This window comes from Diadema antillarum, unplaced genomic scaffold (genome assembly GCF_040938485.1).
Source record: "Diadema antillarum isolate AM-2024a unplaced genomic scaffold, OU_Dant_1.0 scf00000187, whole genome shotgun sequence".
NCBI lineage: Eukaryota > Metazoa > Echinodermata > Echinoidea > Diadematoida > Diadematidae > Diadema > Diadema antillarum.
In genome coordinates this window covers 346,021-358,022 of record NW_027271076.1, presented here as the reverse complement: position 1 = coordinate 358,022, position 12,002 = coordinate 346,021, and the positions used below count along the sequence as shown (strand labels likewise).

Here is a 12,002-nt window from a genome sequence, read left to right as displayed (position 1 = left end):
GTTATAGTTTAATCTATGCATGAATTGACTCACCTGACATAAATATAAATTATTTCGCTTTTAAGATTTTTTTTTCAGAAAATAATGCATTAGTGTGTGTTTTAGACGGAATATTACAGATAATAGGATGTATTTTCTTTCGTTAGAGAAAAAATTCGTCTTGAAATGCGTAGTAAAACAAGTTTTGATTTGTTGAGAATACCTATCTCGCGGGAAATTGTTTGGCATTAGCTATCAATGTGCGGCTGCCATCAAAAGCTGTTCATCCAAAATCAAACATAGAAATCTTAATTAATTTACCTCTTTTATAACTCTATCATGGAGCATATTAACAGGCATAGTAATTGATAGTATATTACTGAAGACAAAAAAACAAAAAACATACCTTTTGTTTAATTTCGATTCATGATACGTTAGTCGCGTTAATTTATTCTGATAATCTATTGTCAATTCTGAATTTACTGCATCTTTGAAAAAAAAAAATGAATCATCAACAATTGATAACAAATGTGTTGTTTGAAGGGGGCAAGGGCTATATATATAATATATCATATATTATATTACATGTCATAAATCATAATAACTATCATATATTTATCTTTCTTTGTTTCTTTTTTTTTGTCTCTTTGTTTCTTATTGTTGTCTCCATAAAGATAAAACGTTTACGTCAGGTATTTGAAATGTTGTTGTTTAAGAACAAAATTATAAATTGTGACTGGATAATACTCGTGCATGTATGAGCACGTGACTACGTGATGAACAATGACACATATTTGCGCTCTTCCCCCGCAGTCTTTATCCTCCACACATTTCTCCTTTAAAAGAAGCACCATTTAAAAAAAAAAGCACCAGCATTGCACCATAAAACAATAAATAAAAGCAAAAAAATGAACGAATTTTGTGCCCCTCCCCTGCAAAAAAGAAAAAGAAAAAAAAAAGAAAATCATTAATATCTTAACTATTACTGAGCAGAGAAAAAGTGAGATTTGCGTTTTACCCGGACTCTTTGCTGATCCTCTGAAAAACCAACGCATTGTTTATTAGTAGAAAATCTTCGTGGAATCATTAAGCACCATTTCAATACCATAATCATGTTCAGGAAAGGAAAACCAAAAGCTAGACTTAATGTGACACTCTGAATTCGATTTTCTTCCCTTTGTGAAAACTGTAAAAAAAAAAACATTTTGGTGAACCCCTTCAGTGATAGATTAGGTTCAGGTTCAATGACATTTATTTTCATTGAATATGGGAAGTACAAGTAATATGCGGCCAATTTGAAAACGCTGGGGCGCATCTCTAGAAGTACAGGAACTCTTGACGAGTGCACCCTTTACATAAATGAGTGTTTGATTCCAGAATAGACCCTATGAAGTATTATAGTAAATGTTATGTAGAAATGCAAAACCGAGGTAAGGACAAGACAAAGACAGACACAATAGACATAGACAAGAACAGAAACAAAGACAGAGGCACACGGGCAGTGACATCGACCATTGACAGGAACATTAACTTCGACTTGCATAACAATAATAACAGAGACACGGGACCCAACAAACGTGTTTTAGGCTATACAAACATATTCAGAATGGATAATAAAATCAATTTCATTGTGAAATTAAATTTTTTAAATGAAAATACATTTTAATAAAAGTCATTAAATCAAAATTGATTAAATCCAATTCAATCATATTAAGGTCATGTTACCTGAACTTTGCTTCTTGTGTGTCAAAGATTAAGTAAGATTTGTAAGATTTGTAAGATTTGTAAGATTTGTAAGATTTGTAAGATTTTATTGACTCTATCGACCCCCTCTCGGGGTATGAGAGAACAAACATATTTACAGTATATGAATACAAAAGTGTAAGTGATAATTTACATGTACATGTGAAAATAACAGATATAAATAAATGTGTTTACAAAACAAGGCGTAAAGGACGTTTAACTACTCTACCACTACATGCATACACATTCACATCTACTTTACTTTCTCCAAAACTATTGTCTTTCTTCTTTGGATCTGAAGAAAATTGAAACATTATCCTGAACAATTTGGCTAGTTTTTTTGTTTTTGTTTTTGTTTTTTTTTAAATGGCAAGCATTAGCTGAATTGAATAGTTTGGCCATATGTAATGCACTTGGTCTACTGGCAACATAAATTTCAATATAATCCACACAAACCACTGAATGTTCTAAAAGAGTTGAAAATATAAGACTATAGGTACTGCATTTAACCATGGTTAAACATGTACAAGTAGAAATTAGCTTTCTATAACAAACGTTTTTGTAGATACCGGTATAATGCTTATTGCAGAGAGTGAAAAGCCAAAAACAAAAACAAAATCACGCAGGTATTCTTTGAATTTATCGCATGCGCATGATCTATAATCTTTTATTATGATTTTTTTCTATTTTCTTCTTCTCTTTTTCTTCGTCTTATCATAATTGTTGCTTTTATTGTTGCTTTAAAAGAACAAGAATTTCAGAGAGCATAGTACAATTTTATAGTAGCCTAGTTAGGAGCACAAATCTGAAAGCAAAGAAGACGACTACACACTAATAGAAAAGGACTGAAACCATTCAGATCTGTAATGGGGGAGAGAAAAAAACGGACAAAGAGCAGAGAGAACGAGTGAGAAAGACAGTTGGATATTTCTGTGCGCATGTCAGTGAGCAGGAGAGAGAGAGAAAAAGAAAGACAACAAGACAGAGATGCAATCTTTGCATGAGTCAGTGCACCTACGAACTCTGTCATACCATAGATCTTTTCCTAACAAAGAGGGGGAAAAAACCCGAATGATCGATTTTCGATTTCCTCGGCAGAAATGAATAAATGAATAAATAAAAATACTATAAAAAGATTATTGCACATCTATCAGCGTTAATATAATCCATATATGGATTACTGACGTGATATTGTGGTATGCTTGCGCAGAAACTGCAAAGTTAATGCGTCTCTTTGTTATGCCCATTAGAAAGATCTTCTTGAATTCTATGCAAAATAGTGGAACTTTCTTAGAATACTATTATACATAACAAATGAATTCAAGCTGAGTTTGCAGGCAATCAAAGTGGCCTGAAGAAATTTTATTATCGTCTACTACAGAAGATAGCTATCATCAGCAAGTTTGACTTTGGAAATCCAAACGAAGGCTCAAACTAAACTTATTAAATAAGAGCTCCTTCGACAGTTTTCTTCTCTGGTTTCTTGTTGACCTTATTATTTCAATTCAATTCAATTCAATTCAATCTTGATATTTCAGTTGCTTCTTCAACAGAAGATAATCATTATTATATCCAAGAAAAGAACTGACAAGAAATGTAACTGTACCATGAAAATTATAAGTAACTATGAATTTAAAAGAAATACAACGTAACATGATAGATTATCCATCCTCTATCTCAAGAGAGAGGGGTCCACTAAAAATCAGAGCTTTGCATTATTATGGACAACTCATTTTACTCTCGTACAAAATGTTCCTGTAGTGGTTTCAGAAGTGAAGCATGAGGAATAGAAAATCGTAGTATTTTTATAGCGGATAATTTGTTTTTATTAGAAATAAAATCCACTCCTAGTCGAGTTTACTTTAACATGAAACTTCAGAATGTGGCTGCCATGTGTATGAAATAGAGCACAAATACATGTATACACGTATATTTGGCTTTCTATCAAGGTTATTCATCTGAACCGTTAAATCACAAACAAAAATTAATGCCAGGCTTTTGCATGAACTTGGGACAGGCTTTACAAAATAGCAAGTGTATTGTACAAAAACACACACACATGCACACATCGTGTCCATACAGACAAGAAGATATAAAGTAGTACAATCATAAAGCATATTCCCATTTTATTTGTGTCTTTTATATGTATCTTTATCGAAGTCTTTTATTAAAGACAAAAAAGTACCAATTCTCATTTTTTGTCGCAATTTCATGCAAACAGCATGCCCTTTATTATGTTCGATAGCAACAAGGTTATCTACCAGATTAGCTTATTCAGTTTTTATTAGCTTACCATAATCTGAATCATTAATTTTGGAAATTGCGGAAGATATCACATTCAGGATCTGAACTTTATGTCCTTCATACAAAAAGTAACATGGTGTCAAAGGAACGAATACGAGAGAACTAATAAAGGAACACCCATACTGAATAGTGAAGATTCATTATGCTCTTCTTATCATTGGCGGTAAATGTAATGTTTCCGAACACAAAGATTTACCGAAGCAGAATGTTAAATTAACATAATCATTTTCTGTAATGATTATATAACTGCTTATCAACATCATTATGATAATGAAAAAAAAAAGGCTAAGGATAATTAATTGTTCTATGTATGAAAGTGAACAATTTTCGGTGACCTACCTTATGTTGACTTAACCCCAGGGGCTCAACATAGTGAGACTTTTTTATTCACTTGTTTTGAATTATTCATTAATACTTTTTTTCATTTGATGTTACAGGGAAAAAGGAATCGATTTTCGAAACAATGAATACAACGCTTACTGGAGTGTCCCCAAAACTATGCTTGAAAAAGGTAGGGGCCGAAATGCTGACAGTCTCCTTCGAATTAAATGCCAAAGAGAAATATAGCAATTTTTCGTCCGCAGCTGAGCCACCCCTGATCACATGGTCATGGGAAGTTATGACGTGGTCTTCGTATGTGATCTGCGAGCTTGTCATCTCAATTCTTGGGATCACTGGCAACGCCCTTGTCATCGCCGTGGTGTTCGGCCGTCGATCGAAGAGTCGCGGAAAGAGTCGCTCAATGGATATCTTCGTAGGAAATTTGGCGGTAGCTTATTTTCTTACTTCAATCTTCTTGATTCCGTACCCAAACGTCAAGTCTATTCCCAATTCATGGACGGGAGAATTATATTGTAAAGTCTTGGAAGGAGAATATTTGATGTGGACCACAATTACGGCGTCGATATACAGCCTGGTGGCACTGTCCTTCGATCGCTTCTTCGCAGTCGTTTATCCGATCCATTTTAAGCGCTTGATCAATCGCCGATTCGTGAATATCACGATTTGTCTTATTTGGGCGGTATCATGTATCTTGATGGTTCAGATCATCTGAACCAACACTACAGACGTCGTAGTGGGAAAGTGCGTGTATCAACGACCACCACGAATCCTTGAAGTTGTCTAAGGGATTTTCATCTTTGTTATCCTGTTTGCTATCCCGACCGCTCTTATGATTATGACCCAGGCAGACATTGCGGGTTCCCTTCGACGGGAGGCCGCTTGCTTCATGTCGAATGAGTCCACAGCATTATTCCACAATGTTGCCCGATCACGAGTTCTGACGCTAACATTAATGGTTGTCCTTATCTATATCATATGCTGGGCCCCAGATCATATATTGCATATGCCATTTAACCTGGGACTCACTCCTTCATATGTGCGCAGTCCATTTGCACGCTTTCTCGTCGCACTCGCCATTTGTAACTCCTGTGTGAACCCAATAGTGTACACCCTTCGCCACCAACAATGTCATGAAGCAGTTAAGGATTTCTTCATGAACACAGGCAAAAGAAATACACCAATATTTGAGCATCTAGAATCACAGTACCGACCCGAAAAAAAATTAATCCTAGGATAAACACTTGATTCTGAAAAAAATTATACAAGTTGAATAATATAATTGTTTCTTTCTTACAGTGGGATGAAGAAACAAAAGACTCTTTCTGATTTCGTGCTAATTTGGAGACTTTAGTCTGCTTCACATTCTGCTTTTGTTTGCTGGTTGGCTGATTTTATCTTATCTTGCATTTGAGACCACCCAGCTAAAAAAAAAAAGCCCCCAAAACCAAAAGTGAATGGACTTAAAATGATAATAACTTGTTAAAATTGGACTATCCTAAGCAATAAAAACGACTGGCATAATAAAGACAGTTAGGAGGTGCAGTTTCATTTAAAGAAAGGGACAAAAGATGATTTAAAAATAGAATTAGGTTCACCCAGGCGTGCTTTGCAGAAGAGTATTTCACATTGAAAGCAGTGCATGTCCAAAAACAACAACAAGAACATCAACAACAACAAGGAAAACAAATTATATTGCTCCAGAAAGAACGGCTCACTTGTCATTTTCAGTTTTGTTAAGCCCTCAAATTTCGACAGTATAGGAAGAGAAAAGATTAGTTCCCCTAGTATTAATGACAACCTTCAACGATTTGATTCGGTCAACCCAAAGTGCATGATTTGTTCGATTACAGAGAACCTTCAGGTGCGAGTTTCTTCACTTTGTCTCGCTCTACAAATTAAATTTGTTAATTTGGCTCTTTTTTTCCGACATGTTTGTTAATTTACAGATCAGCAGTTGAAATCTTAACAAATTTAATCTGTAGAGGGAGACAAAGTGAAGAAACTCGCACCTGAACCTTCACCCCTCTGAATAATATATTTCTCTCATACAGAGAACCTTATTTTGCCGTTTTTGTTTTTGTTTTTGTTTTGAGCCGGACGGTCGCATTTGGTACCTTCCATGAGTCATCATGGTTATAACGTATTGCCTGCACTAATAGACAATCAATGGTCATAATAACACCTCAGGATATCTTCCCTTTTTCTTTCTTTCGTTATAGTACGGGCTCTCCATGACCTGCTCAATCCCCCCCCCCCCCTCCGTCATGACATTCTTTGACTAGCTAAGGTGCAGTATAATGGGTAAAGTCATAATCCATAACAATAACAAATCTCCCCTAATAGTATTTGGTACCTTCCATGAGTCATCATGGTAATAACGTATTGCCTGCACTACTAGGCAATCAATGGTCATAATAACACCTCAGGATATCTTCCCTTTTTCTTTTCTTTTTTCATAGTAAAAGCTCTCCTGCTCAATCCCCCTCCCCCCCCCCCCTGTCATGACATTCTTTGACTAGCAGTATAATGGCTAAAGTCATAATCCATAACAATAACAAATCTCCCCTAATAGTATTTGGTACCTTCCATGAGTCATCATGGTAATAACGTATTGCATGCACTAATAGACGATCAAAGGTCATAATAACACCTCAGAATATCTTCCCTTTTCCTTTTTTTTTTCATAGTTACGGGCTCTCCTGCTCAATCCCCTTCCTTAATTTTCAAAGCGAAAAAATATAGCTACAAACGGCGATTGAAAGAAAAGCAAGAATACGTCCATAGATGATAAACTTCTGTATAGTGAGATTTTTTGAGCTATTTCCTTTATTTTGTCGGTGCCAAACACGAATCGACCTATTGCCATATTTCTAAATGACATCTTTAGCCGTTGCCATGGCATCAAATTATTTTCGTTGAAATAACATGTATTTTTCATTAAACATCACAAAAGCATGCTAAAAACACCAAAATAAGTCACTATAAACATATCACGCTTCAATCAAATTAAAACTCACAATTTCCGACTGTCACAGCAACGTCATAGCAATAACGGTTGCCATGGTAACAGCTAATTTTTAAAAGAAAATGATTTTTTTTCATCAAAAAGCATGAAAAGATGAAAAGTTTGAGTAGCATACTCATTACAAATTGCTATGATAATTATCAGCTTTTTCCCCTACGTTCATGCCACATTATTATCGTTGCTATGGCAACAACTTTTTTCCCTAGAAAGGAGAAGTACCCCAGTAAAAGAAAAACTAGATAAATAAATAATCAATTTTTGTACAGTTTAATTTGTCGGCCCTTTTTTTTTTACTCTTTTGGGGATGCTGAAAAGGAATCCACCTATGGCCACTTTTCTAAATGATGTCTTCAGCCGTTACCAAGGCAACAAATTATTTTCTTTAAAAGAACATGTGTTTTTCATTCTAAAACAGGAAAGTTTGATCCTACGTTGGATCCTATGTCTATGCTCTCCTCATTTCTTTATCTTCTGCTTCTTCTTCCTCCCCTCTTCTTCCTCATTTTCTTCTTCTCATAATAAATGTTGCTTTAAGTATGGAAACGAAACAAGAATTCCGGGGAAGGTATAATATACAAAGTTAACCCTCAATATCCTTTTAAGAAGCGCAAGTTTGAAAGCAAAGAAGATCACTTCACACACTGGTAGACATGTACAAAACACCAGAAGAAAATTGAGAAGTACATCGGGCCTGCACTGAAAACCGAAGTATCAAGGAAAATGTATAGAAAAAAAATCGAATAAACAGTACAGGGAACAATTGAGATAGACATGAGAACATTTCCTCGCATACTTACGTCAGAGAGAGAGAGAGAGAGAGAGAAAAACAGACATGCAATGTCCTCATAAGCTAATGCCCACAGGAACTCTGTTACACCATTGATCTGTTCCTCACAAAGACCCAAACATCGATATCCCTTTCTGTCGCAAAGGAAAAATAGTATTGCACATCCAGCGTTGGGCACTGCAATTCATGCATGGATTAATGCCCGTTATAAACGTGATATTGCATTTCATTAGCGAAAAAAAAAAATGTTGATGCGTTTCTTTGTCATCTTCACCTGAGGAAATCTTCTTGAATTCCCTTCTTAAAACTTGAAAATATGACAAATGAAAGAGAGGGAGAGAGATAGGGAGAGATGAGTTCAAGTTGACTTTGCATGAACTCCAAAGTGGCTGCAAGACTAGATCAGAAATCCCATTCAACCGTTTCTGCTTTTGTAGCGTTCTAGTATTTTCGGAGTGCACTCCCCAAATGATCTTTTCCTATAAAAGTAGTGTCGAAGTTTTCCGAAGTTCCACTACGTCGTTCTGGATGTTCACTGCGAGATAGACCGGATCTTCTTCATGAGGTAAGTGTGTTGGTCTCTCTGTGTGTGGGTGTTTGTGTCAGCGCTAGTGTTGTTATAAATTGAGCAATCATGGAAACAGTGTTCTACTATCAAAACAGGCTAATATCGTCAACATGATTATTTCTTTAGAAATCCGAAGGCAGGTTCGCACTATTTCTTCCATCTCTTGCTTTTGTATAGTAGCCCTTAATTCTGACTATCTTACAATTAATGTTCTGACAGTCCTTTTCAAGAAAATGGGAAACCTGATGATAAACGTAAATTCTAGCCATATACGCAGGGGACTTTTCTGTCCCAGTCATGGCCCAGCTAGCACGGCTTGGTAAGATTAAGTGCTTGAATAGAAGCTATACTTCAAAGCCTCTTTTCCCAGTATGTACACACTTCCCCCGAGTGTGGCTTCATGTCCCTTGTTCAGATAGGTTTGGAGAATATTTTTTAATTGAGTTATACATCGTTTTGAAACTTAAAGTCTGCTGTTTCAACCCTTTCAACTAAAAAAATCCTGACTTTTTGTTGGGTCTTGTCATGCAGGGTCCCAAATAAAGAGATTACTAGTGTAAAGAACTGTGTGTTGATATGCGTATCTATTTTTTCTGTCTAAAGTTTACCCATTTCAACCTTTCAGCAAGAAACGAAAATTAAAGTGGCATGAAGCGTCCTGCGTGTAAGTGTGAAAGGCTTTTCAAAATAACAACTTATAATATACATACATTTTTTTCAAAGGTTTGTTTTCAAGAATAGCTTAAAGACACTTTTTTTTTAATAATCGCAATTTCATTAAAACATGAAATTGTACTTTCACCTAATAAGACCATGGTTATCTAAGATACCAAATTTCAATCCTTTGTACAATTATAATACTCAGACGTCTATAATTTTGGAATATATCATAGTTTTGTCCTAATCTTTGTCTCTGCTTTACAACATGACAAATCTTCAATATTTATTCAAAACAATAGAAATGAGAAAGCAGGTATAAGGACATCCTCATTGAATAGAAAAGATTCACTATAATGTTCTTGTTATCAATGGCGGTAAATGTAAAGGTCCGGAAAACGCAGCTATAATGAAGCACAATGTTAAATCACATAAATTTAAGGTAACTATATACACATACTCTTGATAATGATATATCTGAATAATGATGGAATGTAATCATCAGACTGAATATTTTACTTTACTTTTTTGTTATCGTCACAATGTTCTTTTGATCCGAAAGACATTAAATGATAAGACATAGTTGTATCTTTTATTTCATTTTATTTCACTTTGTTTCTTGCTTTGTTTTTTTTTTCTTTCTCTTGCCAGTAGTGACAGGCTATACAAGAAATTCATTTTGAAAGCGATGAGTGCAGCACCTATTGGAATGTCGGCAAAAGTAGATATAGATGTGGTGGTGACCGAAATGCTTTCGTCTGTGGTTGGGCAGGAACTAATCTCGTGGTCTTGGGAAGCTATGGCATGGTCTTGGTATGTGATCTGCGAGCTCGTCATCGCAATTCTTGGGATCACTGGCAACGCTCTCGTCATCGTTGTCGTATTCGGCCGTCGCTCCATGAATCGCTCAACGGATATCCTCGTCGGAAATCTGGCGATCGCTGATTTTGTCACCTCCGTCTTCTTGATTCCGCACCCAACAGTCAACTCGATTCCAAATACGTGGACGGGTTCATTATTTTGTAAAGTCATGGAAGGCGAATATGTCATGTGGACTGCGGTTACGGCATCGATCTACAGCCTAGTGGCAGTGTCTTTCGATCGCTTCTTCGCTGTCATTTATCCAATCCATTTTATGCGATTCGCAACTCGTCGGCTCGTCAATCGCATCGTTTGTCTTATTTGGGCAGGATCCTGTGTCTTTATGGTTCGAATCTTCTGGACCAACACTACGGACGTCATAGTGGGAAAGTGCGTGTATCAACGACAGCCACGAAGCCTCGAAACCGTCTTCGGGATTTATGTCTTCGTGGTTCATTTCGCTCTCCCGACCGTCCTCATGGTAGTGACCCAGATAGCCATTGCACGTTCTCTCCGAAGAGAAGCCGCCCGCTTCGTGTCGAATGAGTCCACGGCATCGTTCCATCAAATCGCTCGTTCTCGAGTCCTCACGCTAACATTGACGGTTGTCCTTATCTACGTCATCTGCTGGGCCCCAGACCAAATAGCATTCCTCTCCTTCAACCTAGGTCTCACTCCTTCCTTTGTGCGTAGTACTCTCGCACGCGTGGTCATCGCCCTCGCCATTTGTAACTCCTGCGTGAACCCGATAGTGTATACCCTTCGACACCCGCAATTCCGTGAGGCCGTGAGGCACTTCTTCAGAAACAAAAGCAAAAGGAATACACCAATATTTGAGGATTTGGAATTGCAACACCGACTCGAGAAAAGTCATTTAAAGCATCGGCAAAAATCAAATCTTCGTTTGCCACACGCGATCGAGTTGTCGATATGCCAACACGCCAACGTGGGATCAGCTGATTAAAACTACGCAGACCTCCACAAGCAGCATACATCTATGAGCAGCAAATACTGGCAGGAGATACAATGCACCAGACTGATCCTTGCACTTTATTTTTTTCACGTCTGGTTTCAATTTAGTTTTCATTATTTTAAACATCGGAGTCTTTGAGAGCAGATTAAAATATATTTAAATCAATACGCCCGGGTCTGTGAATGCGGCGGAATGAAGCGGATTGACCATCGCGGCGCAAAAGAATGTTAAACGGTTAGAAGTCATCGTATGACAAGACTTGCAAGTCGTCAGCTTTTTAAAACCACATTTCAGGTTTTCGGTGCTTTGTCCTTTTATTTGGTTATCAATATTCCCTTTCAGCGTTTTGAAAGAGTAATTCTTTGAAAGACCTTTCTTGTTTATATCGCCTGCCAGCACTCATCTTTATTGTCCGTAGATGTATGCCTCAAGGTTTGGAAATATTTGCCAAATACAGTTCGTAAATCCACATCGTTTGAAACAGTCAAATAATGTCTGTAACCTTTTCTGCTTTACTCCACCACTTATCAGTTTGATTTTCAGTAAGTAATTCTGATTTTCGTAGTGCTTGTTCAGTTGTTAAAGCATTTTCATAGCGTCAAAGTTATCCATGCTTATTGACTTGGAGTATCAAATTTACTGCAGTTAAGTTTAAGTAGGTGTATGCATATCTATTGTAAAACGCTTAGAAATGTTGGTATTATCCGTTATATAAATAGGCTTTCTTGCAATTTATCACATATGTCTATATACACACATATAT

General features: G+C 36.5%; 1 protein-coding gene across 1 annotated transcript; it reads left to right on the top strand.

Moving 5' to 3' along the window:
• Positions 1 to 10,093: 10,093 nt before the first annotated feature.
• Positions 10,094 to 11,230, top strand: LOC139723352 (allatostatin-A receptor-like). The gene has a single exon (XM_071634609.1). The coding sequence runs from the start codon at positions 10,094 to 10,096 to the stop codon at positions 11,228 to 11,230; it is 1,137 nt and encodes a 378-aa protein (XP_071490710.1).
• The last annotated feature ends 772 nt before the right edge of the window (positions 11,231 to 12,002 follow it).